Below are 19,030 nucleotides of genomic sequence, written 5' to 3'. Positions count from 1 at the left end.
TAGTGTGCAGTAATGTCCTAGGCCTTCACATGCACTCGCCAGTTACTCACTGACTCACCCAGGGAAACTTCCCGTCTTGCAAGTTCCATCCATGGTAAGTGCCCTCTACAGATGTAGCATTTTTTTTTAATCTTTTATACAGTATTTGTGCTGTACCTTTTCTGTGTTTAGCTATGTTTAGATAAATAAATACTTACCATTGTGTTACAGTTGCCTACGGTATTCAGTACAGTAACATGCCATACAGGTTTATAACTTAGGAGCATAGTGTATATATACCATGTAGCCTACACAATGCCAAAATTGCCTAATGATGTATTTCTCAGAATGTATCTCAGTCATTAAGCAACACATGGCTGTATTTCTGTTCTAATCTTTATTATTTCCTTCCTTCTTCTAATTTTGGACTTAGTTTATTCTTCTTTTTCTAGTTCCTTTTGAGGTGCAAAATTAGGATGCTTATTTGAGATCTTTTTTCAGGTAGACATTTATTGCTATAAACATTCCTCTTAGAATTGCTTTTTCTGCATCCTGTAAGTTTAGTTATGTTGTGCTTCCATTTTTGCTTAGTCTCAAGATACTTTTTGATTTTTTGATTTTTTTTGACTTAGAATTGCTGGATCATATGGTAATTGTTTAGTTTTTTGAGGAATTGCCATATTGCTGCAACATGTTACATTCCCATCAGTAATGTATAAGTGTTAGAACTTTTCTGCATCTAAGCCAACATTTGTTATTTTCTATTTTTTCAATAATTTCCATTTTAATGGTTGTGAAGTAGTTTCTCATTGTGGTTTTCATTTGCATTTTTATAATGATGTTGAGCATTTTTTCATGTGCTTATTGGCCATTTTGTATCTTCTTTGGAGAAATGTTTATTCAAGTCCTTTTCATGTTTTTGAATTTGCCTGTTTTTTGCTGTTGAATTTTAGGCATTGTTTATGTATTATAATTCTGTATATAAATACATTATCAGATGTGTGATTTGCAAATATTTTCTCTGGTTCTGTGGGTTGCCTTTTTGCTCTGTTGATATTGTCCTTTTCATGCCCCAAATTTTTAATTTTGATGTAATACAATTTACCTATTTTTTTCTTTTGTTGCTTGTGCTTTTGGTATAATGTCCAACTAATCACTGTTGAATCGAATATCTTGTAGCTTTCCTCCTGTTTTCTTCTAAGAAATTTATAATTTTAGCTCTTACATTTAGGTCTTTGATCTAATTTGAGTTAATTATTGTATATGTTATAAGGTAGTTCTAACTTTATTCTTTTACATTTAGTTTCCCCAGCACCGTTTGTTGAATTCTCCTTTTACTTTTTTTTTTTTTTTTTGAGACAGAGTCTCGCTCTATTGCCCAGGTTAGAGTGCAGTGGCGTCATCATAACTCACTGCAACCTCCAACTCCTGGACTCAAGTGATCCTCCTGCCTCAGCCTCCCGAGTAGCTGGGACTACAGGCACACGCTACCATGCCTGTGTAATTTTTCTGTGTTTTGTAGAAACGGGGTCTCGCTCTTGCTCAGGTTGGTCTCAAACTCCTGACCTCAAGTGATCCTTCCGCCTCCACCTCCCAGAGTGCTTAGGGTTATAGGCATGAGCCACCATGCCTGGCCCCTCTTTTACTTTTGACTTGGTAATTTCTTACTGTGTTGTCATCTTTTCATTGAAAAGATGAAAGATGTTTTAAAATACTTTATACAGATTATTAAGCTGTTTTCAATAGGTAGGTTGATCTTTAAAACCTACTTCACTGTTATTGGTGATAGGAAATTTCATTAATGTTTTAAATCAACTTGATGAGTGCACACATGATACCTAAAACAGGTGAAGGGAAATAGCCTTTTGTTAGTGTTCTTAGCTTTTAAATACTGTTTGGTTGCTATTTTTGTAGGAAAAAGGTACAGCTCATCAGCATATATATATATTTTTTGTATAACCAAATTATTCAGTAGTCTAAATTTCATTTTAGGTTTATAAATCTTATTAAGTAGTAAATGACTAGTTGGAGAAACAAAGACATAATTTTTTTATCAAGGTTATGGGAATCGTTAAAGCATTCCTATCTCTTTTTTTAAACCTCAGATTTATTACCACACAACTTACTGAATAACAGATTTTCCTATTTTGGTCATTAAATATATTCATACGTCACATACATGAAATATGTAGTGTTGGAGTTTGTCTTTCCTTGTATGCTGTTAGCTGAAACCAGGCTTCTTTCCCAGATGTTTTTAACGGGCTAATGTAGGGTTTTTAGAGACATAGTTTCTTTACCAATACTATAAAAGTTATGTTTGAAAGAATTGAGCATTTTTCTCTATAGTATTTCTATGAACTTTTTCCCAATAATGTTCAACAAGAGAAAGCTAAACTAATGATAACAAAAATTCATAAAAAGTGGAGAAAATAAAGGATTAATTCTTAAGGCTAAGAAAGTTAAACATTAAGCATTTTGAACTGTTAGGCACCGTACAAAGGATGAAGAGACCACCTCAAGGGGACTTAACAATTGGCGAGGACAACCATAGTATCATACATAAATTAAGCTAGAATAAATACCAATGTATGCCATACCTCTTTTAAGAGTGTAGAGCTTTCTTGCATAATTCTTATTAGTAATAGGTTCTCTTTGCTACCATGGTGACCATATAGTTTAAAATGCACAGTTATTTTTCTCAGCCAGTTTTGGACGTGTTCTGAAGGTTTTTAAAAATTAATATGTAATAGTTATACATTATTTACCCAGTACAGTGTGATATTTTGATATGTGTGTACAATGTATGACGATCAAATCAGGGTAATTACCATATCCATCACTCAAACATATAATTTCTTTATGTTGGGAACATTCAGTATCCTTTTAGCTATTTGAGACTATATAATATAATATTAACTATAGTCATTTAATTTACAGTGCTGTAGAACACTAGAAGTTATTCCTGCTATGTAACTGTAATTGTGTATCCTTTCACAAATCTCTTCCTATCCCCTCTCTTCCTCAGTCCTTCCCAGTCTCTAGTATCCTGTTCTACTTTTTACTTCTATGAGATCAACTTTTTTTTAGTTTCCTCATATGAATGACAGCCTGTGGTGCTTAACTTTCTGTTCCTGGCTTATTTCACTTAACATAATGTCCTCCAGTTCTAACCATGTTGTTGCAAATGACAGGATTGGATTCTTTTTTATGGCTGAATAGTATTCCATTGTGTATGTATACACCACATTTTCTTTATCCATTCAGTGGATAAAGTTGTTAGACAATTGGGTTGATTCCATTATCTTCGCTACTGTGAATAGTGCTGTAGTAAACTCCATCTCTTTTTACTATTTTAAGTTTTTTTTCCTTCAGTAGTAAATCAGTAAGGCTTAGGTCTCAAATTTAAAATGTCACCTATTTAATCATGTTTAAGTAGGTTGATAGAGGGGTAACTTGCCTATTTTTAAGTGTTGGAAACAAAGTTGATCTTAATCATACTGTCTTGAAATGATATGCAGCAAACATTTTAAATTTAATGTTTTAAATTTTATTTCTTCTAAGGGATGTCCTTAACTATTAGTGACTGCTTTGTTCATGAGGGGGCAAGGGGAGCATTCCTGTAAGTGAGAACTAGAAGCAGTCATCACTGATGGATAGTAATATTTAGGGATCTATTAAGGGTCTCAATATTAAAGGAAGCAGCAAAGTATTGCTGTAAGTGTTTTATTCACATAGTACAGGGGAGCTACTGATTAACATCTGGCTTTGTTTGAGTTCAATATAGGATTCCTTGATAAGATTTTTCGTGTAAATTCTGAGTCGTAGCACTTTTTTCTCCTCAAAGTATACTCTTTCTCTGTGTGACATCCTCCTCCAATTCAGAGTAGTGAATGGTCCTGAGGTGTTTAGCAGGTAATTTGTTACATTTAAGAATAGAATTAAAGTTTATAATTAATTTACCTTTACAGTATAGAGTAGATTCACACTTAATCTTGTAATATTTATCTACCTGTTTCCTTTAGCAGAGGAGAAGGTGATGGTGTTACAGTGAAAGCAATTATTTATTCTATACCCTGGCAAAGTATTTGTGATTGTAAATGTCACCTATTGTGTGTGTCGGAGAAGAAAAAAACATGAAGGGCTTATCTTGTGTTGGGGGTTTCTAAGAAAAACACAAATTGTAATATGTGTTGAAAATAAACTTGAATGATGACCTTTAACTTTTAAAATTACCTTCAACTAAGCAATTCTATCAATTTTATAAGCTGCTTTGAAAATACTTCTGCCATAGTTCAGCTTTGGAGAGAGGTGAACCATGGAATGAGGTAGTCATGGGAAGTCTGCCCTTGAATGTCCAGAAGATAAGCCCTCATACTGAGTTGTTACATATTTACTCCCTTTGTGATTAACTCAAGTCTATTCTTCAAGGAAATTTTGTCCTTGACTCAGGTCCATTCGTTACAGATCACACCAACTTCAGGATTACATCAGGCTAAAATTATGGACAAAACAAGTTTCTGTGTTAATTCTTTTATAACACAAGGAGTGGTTTATTATCACATTGCTCATAGTTACACCACAGTTTTATATGTTTAGGGTGATTTCTCCAACTTTTCCACAAAGCTCTAGAGTTTTATAAAGCCCTTTTCACTTTTGGAGCAAGAAAGAAATAAACTTTGTTGTGTGTTAATTAGATGCTTACCACTTGCCAAACATTGTATTATATTGAAAACAAGACAAGTAACAGTGTCTACTTGCAGGCAGAGATTTTTGTTAGGACCATGTGATACATAAAACAGAACAAAAGTTTACTCAGAGTTGAATTTTAAGAGTGGTTTTGATTTTTATCAAAGACCATCTTATTGATAAATGTTGAAGATTTATAATCTATAAATATGAAGTATTAGAACTATTATTGGGTGGGCAAAGAGGAAGACATATATAAAAATTCTATTTAGGAAGCCATTAGTGAATGCTCTTTTTAATTTTGGAAACTGATAGTTTATTATGATTACAAAAATTAGTAAGACCTGATTATGCCCTCAAGGTACTCAAAGTATACGAGCATAAGAGCAACTCACATCTGTTTGGTCCTTTATAAGTTACAAATTGCTTTTATGGTTTTATCTCCATTATTCTTCAAACTGTATTGTTTGGGCTTTCCAGCTGGGGTAACAAAGGCCCAGAGAGACTAACTGAAGAATGGAGTGGATACTTAGCCCACTCTTGTGTTTCTGTAGTGTCTTTGTGAAATGGCGACTAAATGAGGAGGAATTAGAAAAGCTATGTAATAAGTTATTCACAGGAGCACAAAGGACTGTGTGGGACCTTCATCACACATAATGCAAAAGGTTTGGAAGTATGAAGATCCAGAAGAACAAATGATGCTGAGATATCACTTCACACCCACTAGGATATGAGTACTTTCCCCACCCAATAAAAATAGTTAACTGGTCTTGTGCATTTAATATATGTTTGGCACTAGACTAATACTTAATTTTTTGATTTTTAAAAATAAAAAAAATTTAGTGGTATTTCATCTTGGTTTTGATGTGTATTTCCTTGATAGCTAATGATGTTGAGCATCTTTTCATGTGCTTATTGGCCATTTATATGTCTTCTTTGGAAAAATGTCTATTTAGATCCTTTGCTCATTTTTTTAATTGAGTTGTCTTTTTGTTACTGAGTTACAAGAGTTCTTTGTATATATTCTAATTCTTTATATATTATATTCATTGCCAAATATATGCTTTGTAATTTTTTTCCCTTTCTGTGGGTTTTCACCTTCTTCATGGTATCTTTTATAACACAAGTATTTTTAATTTTGACCAATTTATCATTTGTGCTTTTCTACTAAGAAAGCATTGCCTAATTCAAGCTAATGAAGACTTTCTCTTATGTTTTGTTCTAAGAGTTTTATTGTTTTAGCTCTTACATTTAGGCATGTGATTCATTTTGAGTTGATTTTTTTTGTGTCTGGTGTCAGGAAAGGGTCTAACAACTTCATTATTTTGGATGTGGATATCTGGTTGTCCCAGCATCATTTGTTGGAGACTATTCTTTCTCCATTTGATTGTCTTGGTGCTCTTGTTGAACATCAGTTGACCATAGAAGTAAGGGTGTATTTGTGTACTTTCATCAGTTGTTTTTAAATGACAATTGTAATGTGTGTCAATAAGTTATTATTAAGCACATCCTGTGGGCTAGGCATTACCATAGGTTGTAGAGTTATATCAGCAAACAAGACAAAGTCCTGAACCTCTTGCAGATTATGTTTTAGTAGGGAATGAAAAGGTATGTGAAGAATATAAAACATGTTGGAAGATTAGAGAAGGACAAGAATGTTTGTGGGGGTTACATTGTTTTCTTCACATAGCCCTCTGTCTCTTGTTTAGTGCATCTAGCTCTTCTGCCATGTATATAGTTACATTTTTATATGCATGCCTCATCTACCCAACTAGGCTAAATGGCTCTTCAAGTCCTTCTTTGCCAGTCTATCCTATATATAATATATATAGTAAGTGCTTAGTGGGTATTTGTTGACTGGATAAATAGATTAATTACATTGGGGAACTGAGTTTATGATGAATGTTTTACACACACACATTTATACATTCACAAATCTTTATAATATTCATGTTACTCACAGCTGTTAGAATACTTTGGAGATAAGAGTGGAATCCATTATATTTGTTTTGCTCTGGATTACATGTACTTTTTTTATCTAGAAACTCAGACCATGTCTCTCTGCTTCAGCCCAGATTTCTGTTTGGTACTTACCTCAGCCAGGACCCTGCTGTCCTTCCCTTCCCCACTGAAGCAGTTTTGGCCCTCGGTTTGTCCATAATGGGTGCTTCAGCACCTCTCTCCCTCCTGTTTCCTTTAAGAAGTGAATCAGTATTTCAAGTTTTAAGCCAACAACAGAGTTGTGGGTGGGTCCTGGGTCACGCAAAGTTATTTGATGTGATGGTTATTCTTATGTGTCAACTTTTCTGGGCTTATCTGGTAAAACATTATTTCTGGATGTATATGTGAGGGTATTTTCAGAAGAGATTAGGATTTGAATCAGTAGACCAAGTAAAGAAGATTGCCCTCACCAGTGTAGGTAGGCATCGTCCAACCTGTTGAGGGCCCAAATAGAACAAAAAGGCAAAGAAAGGGTGAATTTGCTCTATCTGCTTGAGCTGGGTTTCAAAGAACTCTTCTCAAGTTCTGTGCAAGCCACATCGGAATAGCGCTTTTGTATTTTTTTCTCAAAAGTAGAGGAGAGTGATGTATGTGGATGTTTACTTAAGTTCATGAAAACTTGGGGTATTTAAAGATTTCTTAAACAAGACACAGAAACATACTAACCATAAATGAAAGAAATTGGCAAACTAGATTACATTAAAAAATTAAGGACTGTTCATCAAAAGTCACAATAAAGTCTAAGTTTAAAGACAGAAATTTATTTCCTCACAGTCTGGAGGGTGTAAGTCCAAGATCAAGGCATCATCTGGTTTAGTTTCTTCTGAAGCTTCTCTCCTTGGCTTGTGGATGCCGTCTTCTCCCTTTGTCTTCACACGGACTTTCCTCTGTGGGTGTGTATGTCTGAGTCCAGAATGCCTCTTACGAGGACACAGTCATCTGGATTAGAGCCCACCCTAAAAAATCTCATTTTAATTTAGTTACCTCTTTAAAGACCTTATCTCCAAATACCTTGATGTTCTGAGGAACTGGGGGTTAGGGCTTCAACATAGGAATGGGAGGTCACAATTCAGCCCATAACACAGAGTGAGGGAGAATATAGAACAGGTGGAGGAAGGGAGATTGCAATAACAGGACTCTCCAGAGAGGTGAAAGGCAAACAGGTGGACATGTAAGTCTGAAAATAAAGGGAGGATTTTAGGGAGGGAAGAGGCAACTACAGATCTCTCAGATTCCATTTCTAATTACTGATAGCAACTTGTTTTATTTTTATAAATACTTTCTTTTTCTAAAATGGAGGCTTTTAATAGAAATGCTGAAGTAAATGCTTAGTAGGGTTTGCCTTACTCGTACCCACTTGCAAAATGGTTATGAATCAGAGTCCATTATATGACGTTTTTGATGCCAGAAACTACTGAATTATCTTTTTGCTGTGGTTTAAAATCTACAAGAGAATGGCTGTGAAACGTATTTTGTTCAAACAGATGAGACATCATGACTAATCAGATTTAGGAATTATAGTTTGCTATTTAAAACTTCCACCAAGACTTTTTTTTTTGAAGACACAGTTTTGCTCTGTTGCCCAAGCTGGAGTGCAGTGGCATCATCATAGCTCACTGCAACCTCAAACTTCTGGGCTCAAGTGATTCTATTCCCTCAGCCTCCCAAGTACTTAGGACTTACAAGCATGTGCCACATCTATTTTTTATAGGGATGGGGTCTCGCTCTTGCTCAGGCTGGTCTTGAACTTCTGGCCTCAAGCAATCCTCTTGCCTTGGCCTCCTAGAGTGCTAGGTTTACAGGCGTGAGCCACTGTGCCCAGCCAAGACTTTATCATTACCAAATTCTAACTGCTGGGTGGTTTTGAATGTTCAAAATTTTTGTAAGGAGATTTAAGAATAATATTGATAAATCCTGTGAAATCGCTCTGCCACATGCCTTGTCCTTCCCCGTTCCCCCAATATCCAATTCACTAACAAGCCTGTTAGTTCCGCTTCATATCTCAAGTATATTTACTTCTTATCTCCACTGCTACCAGCTGGTCCAAGCCACCACCGACAGCGCTAGGCTACCACAGGAGCCTTTTAACTGGACTCCCTGCTTCCATTCTTGCCCCTTCTAGAGAAACCTTTAAAAAAAAGCCAGATTATGCCATTCCCTGATTGAAACTTTCAGCAGCTTCTCATTCCACTTGGAATGAAATCCAAACTCCCTACCATACCTTACAAAGACCTACATGGTGAAGACCCTGCCCTCTTGCCTGTCCTCATTTACCACACTCCTTCGCAGAGCCCTTGGCTGCCTCAGGGCCTTGGTGTGCTTCACGCCCTTCCCCTGGTTTTCAGGTGATTCCTTCACTCTCAACTCAAATGTCACCTTGGCAGAGATGCCTTCCTGCACCACCACAGCTAAAATGTCTCCTTCCCCCTTTCATGTTCTAGCATGTCATGCTATTTGTTTGTTTGTTTATTTGTCAGAGAGTATTCACATATATTACCCACTTAAATATTTCAAGGTTTTTAAAAATGAGCATTGTTGAGAGGTAGGAGTGAAATTTGAGCAGATTTTAAAGGAAGAACTATCCCTCAGCATGTTATTTGGCCCCAAAAAATGTAGTTTAGAAAAAAATTAGATTTCATTCAGTATTTGGATTTTATAATTCACTACGACTATTAGGCACATGTTTTATCAGATATTTGATTTTATCTTACATATTAGTTTGCGTTGATTTATTCTTAGATAACATTTTACATCTTTGAGCTGATTCAGTGGTAACATCTTTAAAAAAATATGTGTGTATGTATATGTGTGTGTGTGTGTGTGTATAATAGACTTTCTTTTTAAAAGCAGTTTTAGGTTTAGCAAAAATTGAGCAGAAAGTGAGAGAGTTCATATATAACCCCCCTCTCCCCCAGCCTCCCCTGCAATCAGCATTAGGCACCAGAGTGGTCCATTTGTTATGACTGATGAACCAACATTGACCTATCATTTTCAACAAAAGTCCATAGTTTGCATTAGGGTTCACTCTTTGTGTTGTACATTCTGTGGGTTTTGACAAATGTATAATGACATGCATCCACCATTATGGTGTCATACAAAATGGTTTCACTGTGCTAAAAAATCCTCTGTGCTTTACTTATTCTTCCCTCCCTCTCCCCTAAATCTCTAGCAACCACTGATCTTTTTACTGTCTCTATAGTTTTGCCTTTTCCAGGATGTCACATAATTGGAATAAAGTATGTAGCCTTTTCATATTGGCTTCTTTCACTTGGTAATATACATTTAAGGGTCCTCCATGTCTTTTCTTGGTTTGATAGCTCATTTATTTTTAAAGCTGAGTAATATTCTGTTGTCTGGATTTACCACAGTCTATGTGTTCATCTATTGAAGACATCTTCGTTGCTTCCAAATTTTGGCAGTTATTGTTAGAGTAAGAGAAGGAAACTAGGAGACAGGGCTGAGACCGGATGCAGGGGCTTGCAAACTTGGGTACAGGTGCTGAAATATACAACCCTCAGGCAGAAGCTAGCTAGGCTGCCATGCTTTAGGACTCAGATGTAGGAGCTGGCAGAGTGGGTACAGGTGTTAAAGTCTAATTAAGGGGGGCTGGTAACTGTAGACAAGAAGCACCTTCAACTAGCTTCTCAGCTATCCATGAACTTTGGCCAATTACAGTATCATTTGCATTGTAGTTTTAAAAGTTCTTTGCCCTTGAAATCACCGTGACAGTTCTGAAACAACTATATAAAGCAGCAGTCCTCAAAACTTTTTGGCACCAGGCACGGTTTCATGGAAGACAATTCTTCCACAGACAGGTGTGTGGAGGGGAGGTTGGAGCTCAGGTGGTGATGGGGGGAGTGGCTGTAAATACAGATGAAACTCTCACTCTCCGGAGCTCACTTCCTGCTGTGCAGCGCAGTCCCTAACAGGCCATGGACTGGTACTGATCTGTGCCGGGAGCTGGGGACTGCAGATAGAAAGTATAAAAATGGAAGGGAATCCAATTCTAGGAATTGCTACCCAGATTTTTAGTAAAAACCAATCCTCCTCTTGATTTATTCCTCTTCTCAATTCGTGAGACTTCAGAAAGCCTCTGGGAAGCTACATCTTCCCAGTGTAGCTGTTCTTTCTTTCTTGTGTGTATCTTTACAGGTGGTTTAAATGGAATTTGTGAAGTCATATCAGAAAGCAGTAGCCTGGTGCTCTCTTAAACTAGATGGCATCTTTCTTTATTTTACGTTTTGTTAACCTTTAAAAAAAAGTTAATCCTTTCTGTTGGTACTGGGGCCCTCTCTCCAGGTAGTCATAGTCTCCCTGCTAACAGATACTTTTGATAGAAAGAGTGTTGGACAACCTTTCATTAACATTCCTAGCTCAGCTTAATTAAGGGGGACAGGCCACTCGTGCAGGGAGTTTGCCTCATGGTTAACCTGAGTTAAGAATAAAAGGTTACTTGAAGCTTTTTTATCTGGAAGCATTCAAATTATTCTTTGACTCCAGAGCCAAAACTAGGTTAAAAAGCCTGCACTAACATTTTAATGCTCAATTTTAAAAATGTTTAACTTCTTAGTCTTTTAATTGTTTTCTTAATCTTTTATCATGTTTGAGCACATGCTTTTATATTTTTGTTTTTTGGTATGATTAGCCTTTTGTCTCCCTTAAATATAAGGCATTTCATTCTTTTAAAATGTTTAGTCCTCTTTTATCTCTTTATTTTTGCCATTCATACTTTTTTTCTTGAATACCAATTTTTTAAATCTGTTTTTGCCCTTTTTGGTTTTATTTGTTCCTTATTCTGTCATTTTCATTTAAATTCTTACTGCCTTAATTTTTTCATCTCTGTTTTCCTAAGCATAATTTCTTGTGCGTAATTCCCTGCACTGCCTCTCCCCTTCCCCCGACATGGTTTGTTTTCTAAAAGCTGGAAGGATATATAATCCCCAGGGTGGTAGTAGCAGTGAGTCGTGTCCATTCAACAAATAGGGAAGAGCCATCTTTTCTTTTCCTCCCAGTAGTGTCTAAATAGATTTTATATCTTTTTGTTTGACCTTGTCTCCTTAAATTATTACCTGGGGAGATAGTGATTAAAACTGTTTCCCAGAGCAGCAGTGATTTGCTTTCTGCCAGTGGGAATGGTTTGTGGATAGTACATACTACCTGTATGAGAAGTTGATTGTTCTGAAATCCATGGTCTGTAATGTGGGTTTTGTGGCTCAGTGGAAAGACCATGGCCGCTGGGGTCAGACAGATGCCTGTCGTAGCTCTGCCATGGAATAGCTGCATGACCATAGCAAGTTTCAGAACCTTTCTAGAGGCTTTTCGTGGCTCAAAAAAGGGCAAAAATAATACTTACCTTTCACGGTCAATATAAGAAATAGTAGTGCATGTAAAAGATCCTGCATCGTTCCTGGCCCATAGTAATCACTCAGATTTGGGACAAGCCAAGCCAGCCATATATCACCCAGAGGAAAAGAAGTGAAGTGATAGGTTATGCCTGGCAAAGCCCTGCTTCAGAGAAGAGCCCTGAGGTGTTAATAGGCCTGCTAGGAGGGTCACATGGCCTATGTTCATGGACAGGCTTTTGGCCCTGCTCCTACTTCAGCTGCCTGTAATGCTGCTTCTGGTGTATTGATAAGACAAACCATGGTTTTAACAGTTTGGGGATAGTGGTGTAGAGAAAAGAATCACTTTAACAAATAGACTCAGCTTTTAAGACATAGAATATTACAATGCGAGAAAAATGCCTCTTAAAAATCAAGGATTTTTTTGGGGGAGATGATGGGGAGATGTTGGTCAAAGGGTACAAAGGAATAATTTTTTGAGATCTATTGCATAGCATGGTGACTTTAGTTAATAATAATGTATGATATATTTTGAAGTTGCTAAGAGAGTAAATTTCAAATGTTCCCACCACAAAAAAATGGTAAGTATGTGAGGTGATGGATATGTTAAATGTATCAAAACATCACATTGCACCCTATAAATGTATACAATTGTTATTTGTCAATTAAAAATTGACAAATTTTTAAAAATCAAAGATTTTTATCCGTAGTTTGGTCCATGTTTCTCAGTTAGGTTTTGGGATGGTCGCCTTGTTGTGAGGGTCTCCTGAGCTCCCCTCTTATTAAACTTGGGGTTTTATCTCAGAGGCTGACACCATCTGACCTGGCCCCCTAGGGTGGTCTGCTGCTTGTCCAGTGCCAGAATCCTTGGGAAGAGCGGTCTGTTCCAGTCTCTCAAGATGTGGTGGGAATGGGTGGTGTGTGGCACAAGTAGAGGAATAAGCTGTTTCTATTCTCTAACTTCTCAGGAGCCCCTAAATGATTACCTGACCAGCTCTCCAAACTTAGGCCGTGTACTTTATGTGCTTTGTTCCCGTTAGTCCACAGGTCCCCAAGCTTGGCTGCATGTTAGGTTTAACTGAGAAGGTTAAAAAATACCAATGCCTGGGTCCCACCCCTATAGATTCTATCTTAAGTGGTCTGGGTGTGGCCTGGACATCTGTTTTTTTGTTTATTTGTTTGTTTTGGGGCTTATTTATTTATTTTTTAAAGCTCTTCTGGTAATTCTGATGTGCAGTTGAAGTTGCACCCCTGACTGCTTCCACCCTCCCCTGGTTGGGTCCTGCCTCTGGCTGGAACCCTCTGGCTGCTTCTGCTCATCCCTCCTACTGATGCTTCCTGCAAACCTCTGCTTGGCTCGTGGGGAGGCTGATAGGAGTCTCCAGCCTTGTGCCTGCTCAAGCAGCTGCTGGCACCTGTTTTAACAGACTGCACTTTGGCTCTTGAAAGGGGTTCAGCACTTTGAAAAAACCGGCCTTTGGAGGCCGAAGTCACCTGTTTGTGTATCAGAGCAGAGCTGGGCCTGCTTTCCTGGGAGACCTTGGCCAGTACTTTGTTCCGCCTTCCTGTGGCTAACCAGCCCCTTGATTTTCAAAAGGGATGTGAACTTTTCTTGTCGGTTAACTAAATTTATTTATTATATAAATTTATTGGTTAACTCAATCTGCCCTTACTTGGCTACGTAGTAGACTAATTAAACTTGGGTTTGTTACAGAGAATGTCACATCAAATTTTTAAAATTTCAATTCTTATCAGAAGCTTAGTTCTAAGATATTCCTGGAGGTAGCCTAAAATCTACTTCTATTTCTCTATAGTGCCTTTTTTTTTTTTTTTTTTTTTTTTTTTTTTTGAGACAGAGTCTCGCTCTGTTGCCCGAGCTAGATGAGTGCTGTGGTGTCAGCCTAGCTCACAGCAACCTCAAACTCCTGGGCTTAAGTGATCCTCCTGCCTCAGCCTCCCGAGTAGCTGGGACTACAGGCGTGTGCTGCCATGCCCGGCTAATTTTTTCTATATATAGTTTTAGTTGGCCAGCTAATTTCTTTGTATTTTTAGTAGAGACAGGGTCTCGCTCTTGCTCAGGCTGGTCTCGAACTCCTGAGCTCAAGCAATCCACCCACCTCGGCCTCCCAGAGTGCTAGGATTACAGGCGTGAGCCACTGTGCCCGGCCTATAGTGCCTTTTTGAAAAAAATTTTTTGGGGGAAGTGGGGCTACTTAACACTGTCTTCAAAAGACAGTTCATGGGGCAGGTAAACTGAAGCTGTTTGAAAAGGAGCAGGGGCCACCCGTGCAGTGGTGTGCACCTGCAGTCCCAGCCACAGCAGAGGCTGAGGCAGGAGGATTGAGTAAGACCAGTTCAGGGTTGTCTGTGCTATCATTGCACCTGTGAATAGCCACGCACTCCAGCCTGCGCAACATAGAGACCCTGTCTCTTAAAAAAAAAAAAAAAAAGGGAGCATGGGCTGATCTCCCCCTCCAGCCCCCTACTGGCACTCACACCTCAACCCTGCTTGGCACGGAGGGCTCCTGTAGACCAGCTTGGTCACCACTGCCTGAGCTCTCCATTGAGTCAAAGCAGAGATCTTCACATTGAGTCTTCTTTTGGTCGCTTATAAAATTCTTTGTATGTTTTTTCCGGGACTGTGTTCGTGGCTTTCATTATTGGATGTTATAAAAAGTCATTTGAAAGTTGAGAACTTTTTGGGTTTTTTTTTTTTTTTTTAATTCTCAGGATGATGTTTGCAACACCAGCCACTTCAGAGAATCCTTTCTCAGCATTCCTGGGAGAGGGCTTTCTGAGGCTTCTGCATTATTAGGAACTGTTGTATTCCTCCTCAGCTACAGCTTTGCCTTATCTCGTGGACACTGTGGACTGTGTAGTAGCTACTCACTTCCCATTCTGTTGAGCACTTAGGAAGCTCAGTGTCAAATATGTGATAGTATATACTTTTGTGCCCTAACTTTATCCCAGCTTTATTTCTTTTCTTAAAATTATTTTTCATTTATCTTCATTTCCTCATCTATTTTTTTTCAAAGTATGTATCTTTTAAAAAATATTTAATTGTTATGGGTACATAATAGTTGTATATCTTTACGGGGTACATGTGATGTTTTGATACAGACATACAATGTGAATTACTCAAATCAGGATAATTGGGTATCCATCACCTTAGACATTATTGTTTCTTTGTTAAGGAACATTCCAATTCCACTCTTTTAGTTACTTTAAAGTATATCATAACTTATTGTTGATTAGAGTTACTTTATTGTGAAAATATGTATCGTTGTTAGCCCCATCATCCTTTTTGGAATGGGCTAGTGTACAAATTAGTAAATAAATAAAAGTATCCTAAATATTTTAAGAAATCAACCACTCTTACTACCTTGGTCTTGGCTCTCATCTTTGCTGTCTGTCACAGAAGCCTCCTGGCTGGTCTTGCTGCCTTGCTCCTGTCCCCCAGGCTGCCCATCCTTCTGCCCCAGAGAGGTTGTTCTATAGCCTGTCACCTGCAGAATAGAGTCCAGCAGCTCAGGGTTTGGGTCTTTCTTAGCGGTCGTCACCTCCCCACCCCCACTTGCAGGCCTATTTCCTGTGGCTCCCCTCCTGTGCCTCATGCTTCTGCAGTTCTTTCTGCCCACTCTGCTTTCGCTTGTCATTTCCCCTCATCTGGAACCTTTTTCCACTCCTTCACCTTTCTCTGCTCAAGGTGAACTTCCTCTGTGAAACCTTTGCTGCTCCCCTCCACAGGGCCGACCACTTCCTGGGTGTCGCTTCCTCTCTTGGTGCACATGTCTGGTCGCTCAAACCAGGCTGCTGCTAGCTCGTAGATACCTTTGTGCAAATTAGAAGAAGACTCTCCCTCCTCCTGCAAGACACTTTATAGCACTTCCAACTATTGGTAAACTGTCTTAAAAAAGATACAAATCTATGATGTCTCCAGTGTGAATGGTGCCCTGCTAGGGTTATGTGGTGCACAACTGTGCAGTTGTACATGTGGCCCTATCTGTGTTGTAATTATGTGTTTGATTATCTGTATTCCCCTCAAGATCAAGGAGAATATCTTTATATCTTGATAGTATTTTTATATTCTCACTGCCTGACCAGAGCAGGCCCTCAGTAACCATTTGCTAAATAAAAGAAGGAACGAAGATACAAGAATGTACCACACCCTGTCTGGAAAAAAGTAGGAAAGGTGTGCCTGCCAAAGCCTTTTACACTGAAGATTAAGAATATATTTTCAAGGCCGGGCGCGGTGGCTCACGCCTGTAATCCTAGCACTCTGGGAGGACGAGGCAGGTGGATCACTCAAGGTCAGGAGTTCGAAACCAGCCTGAGCAAGAGCGACACCCCGTCTCTACTAAAAAAATAGAAAGAAATCATCTGGCCAACTAAAATATATATAGCAAAAATTAGCCAGGCATGGTGGCACATGCCTGTAGTCCCAGCTACCCGGGAGGCTGAGGCAGTAGGATCGCTGAAGCCCAGGAGTTTGAGGTTGCTGTGAGCTAGGCTGACGCCACGGCACTCACTCTAGCCCAGGCAACAAAGCGAGACTCTGTCTCAAAAAAAAAAAAAAAATATATATATATATATGTGTGTGTGTGTGTATATATATATATATATATACATATATATATATTTTCAGCCGGGCATGTGGGCTCACGCCTATAATCCCAGCACTCTGGGAGGCCGAGGCTGGAGGATCCCTTGAGCTCAGGAGCTCAAGACCAGCCTGAGCAAGAGCAAGACTCTGTCTCTACAAAAAGTAGAAAAATTAGCCAGGCGTGGTGGCTGACACCACTGCATTCTAGCCTGAGCGGCAGAGCGAGACTCTGTCTCAAAACATATATATGTTTTTATTTTTATTTATTTATTTATTTTTAAATCTTTTGATAATTTTGGTACCAATGAAAATTTTTCATTTTCTTTTTTTTGAGACAGTGTTGCTCTGTCACCCCAGGTAGAGTGCTGTGGCATCATCCTAGCTCACTGCAACCTCCAACTCCTGGGCTCAAATGATCCTCCTGCCTCAGCCTCCCGAGTAGCTGGGACTACAGGTGCACGCCACCATGACCAGCTAATTTTTTCTATTTTTAGTAGAGACGGGGTCTCGCTCTTGCTCAGGCTGGTCTTAAAATCCTGGGCTCAAGTGATCCTCTGGCCTCGGCCTCCCAAAGTGCTAGGATTACAGGCGTGAGCCACCAAGCCTGGCCCAAAAAAAAAAAAAAAAAAAGGAATACATTTCAATTCAAAAACTTTTCCCACCACATTTCAATATTTCTGTAATTAGATATCTTAAAGTCAGTGTACCATGGTGGTTGAGAGCACAGACCCTGGAGCCAGACTTTTTGTGACTTTGGGCATGTTACATAACCTCTCTGTGCCTCAGTTTGCTCATCTGTAAAATGGGGCTTCCTATTTCATGGGGTTGTTGTGAAAATTAAACTAATCATTTTATGTAAAGTGCTTAGAATAGTAACAGGCACATAATAGTAAGAGATGGAAGTGTTAGGTGTTATCAATATTGTTAAAGGCCATGTGTAGGTTTACTATACTGTTGGTTCTTTTTAACGCTGAAAAGGTGTTTTTAATCCATGGTGTGCAGCCTACATTGCTGGCATCGTGTTTCTGTGGGTCTGGCCTGTGCTGGTCCGTTTGTGCGGTCAGAGCACCTGCCCCGTGTGCCCCTCCCCCGCCCACACCTGTTTTCTGGTTGCTGCACAAAAGGTGCACAGGACAGGAAGCCAGCGGCTTTGTGTTTTCTTCTTAATTTGGTAAAAGCGAAGGACGAAAAACCAGGGCCCTTCACAGACAAGGCTTGTATTGGAGTTTAACTTCTTGTTCATGTTCTAGAGCTTAGATTGGTAATAAATCTTGCTGTGTGAGATTAATGTAAACTAAAATAAAATCTTAAGCACCCCCTCAGTTGACTGAATGGGCCCTCTCTTGGCCAAGGGGATACCCTAAAACCGAGTTGCTGGGCATGGGAAGGGAGATCAGACATGCTTCATCATGCTCCCCTCCCTTCTTGGAAATATCCTGTGTAACTCATTAACAGGCCGAAGGCTATCCAAGACAAAGCTTAATCTACACCTGCAGGTCCTCAATTTGCCTAACAGATCACTTGAGTCTGGGTGGGTGTCTGGTGGCTTGTCTCTGATTAACAGACTTCCTTATCTTAAAGCAGTCCAAGCCTTTAGACAAAGCTTCATTTCTTTAACCAATTACAAATCAAAGAGTCTTTAAACCCACCTATAACCTGTAACACTCTCCCTTTGAGATGTCCCACATTTTCAAGCTGAACCAATGTATGCCTTCCATGTACTGATTTACAACTTTCCATGTAGTTCCTGTTTCCCTAAAATGTATAAAACCAAACTGTAACCCAACCACAGGGAGTCCACTTGCTCAGGGCTTCTTGGGCATAGCTCCAGGCCATGGTCCTCAAATTGGGCTCAGAATAAACCTCTTTAAATTATTTTACAGAGTTTGGCTTCTTTTCCATTGATATTGGAAACCAGGGAGTATTGGGTTTGAAAAAAATGATTGTAATGTAAAATCTTTTCTCGTTGCAGGACAACTTTCGTTTGATGATTTTCAGGAGAGTTGTCCATGATGTGGCAAAAGGTAATGGAATGTTCCAGGGTCAAGGTCCCCATTAGAACCTGCCAGGGTATTCTCAGGTTAGATAATAGATGAAAGTCACTCTCTGAATAGTTGTATGTTTCTTCTGGTCTTTAGTGTACACTGTGGCTTTAAATTCAGATGAGGGATGGAACGGGTATTTTTTGCATCATTTCAGGATCTGTTTTTCCCTGGCTGTCTTACTGGCTTTAGAAGCAGTAACACTGTGGGAAGCTCTGCATAGCTTAATCTAGCTGCCCCACCCTGTTGAGCCTGCTTCAAATTAAGCAAGATCTGACTAATGCATTCTTTGGATATGCTCTGACCATTTTCATTATGAGAACTAAAAGGCTTTTCCCAGATCACATTACTGTAATTGACTTTACACTCAACTTTGA

General features: G+C 38.8%; 1 protein-coding gene across 3 annotated transcripts in view; it reads left to right on the top strand.

The window, feature by feature from the left end:
* LOC123647232 (cytochrome c oxidase assembly factor 1 homolog) overlaps positions 1-19,030 on the top strand; it is a 74,172-nt gene that overhangs the window by 45,519 nt on the left and 9,623 nt on the right. Inside the window, exons 1-2 of one of the 3 annotated variants that reach the window (XM_045564538.1) lie at positions 18,127-18,142; positions 18,584-18,635. In XM_045564538.1, coding sequence (XP_045420494.1) covers positions 18,621-18,635 — 15 coding nt within the window. In that variant the 5' untranslated portion in view covers positions 18,127-18,142; positions 18,584-18,620. Of the gene's footprint in view, positions 1-18,126; positions 18,143-18,551; positions 18,636-19,030 lie in introns of those variants that run through there. The other 2 variants (XM_045564537.1, XM_045564536.1) reach the window with 2 other exon arrangements.

This window comes from Lemur catta, chromosome 11, assembly GCF_020740605.2.
Source record: "Lemur catta isolate mLemCat1 chromosome 11, mLemCat1.pri, whole genome shotgun sequence".
NCBI lineage: Eukaryota > Metazoa > Chordata > Mammalia > Primates > Lemuridae > Lemur > Lemur catta.
This window is presented reverse-complemented; position numbering and strand designations above follow the sequence as displayed.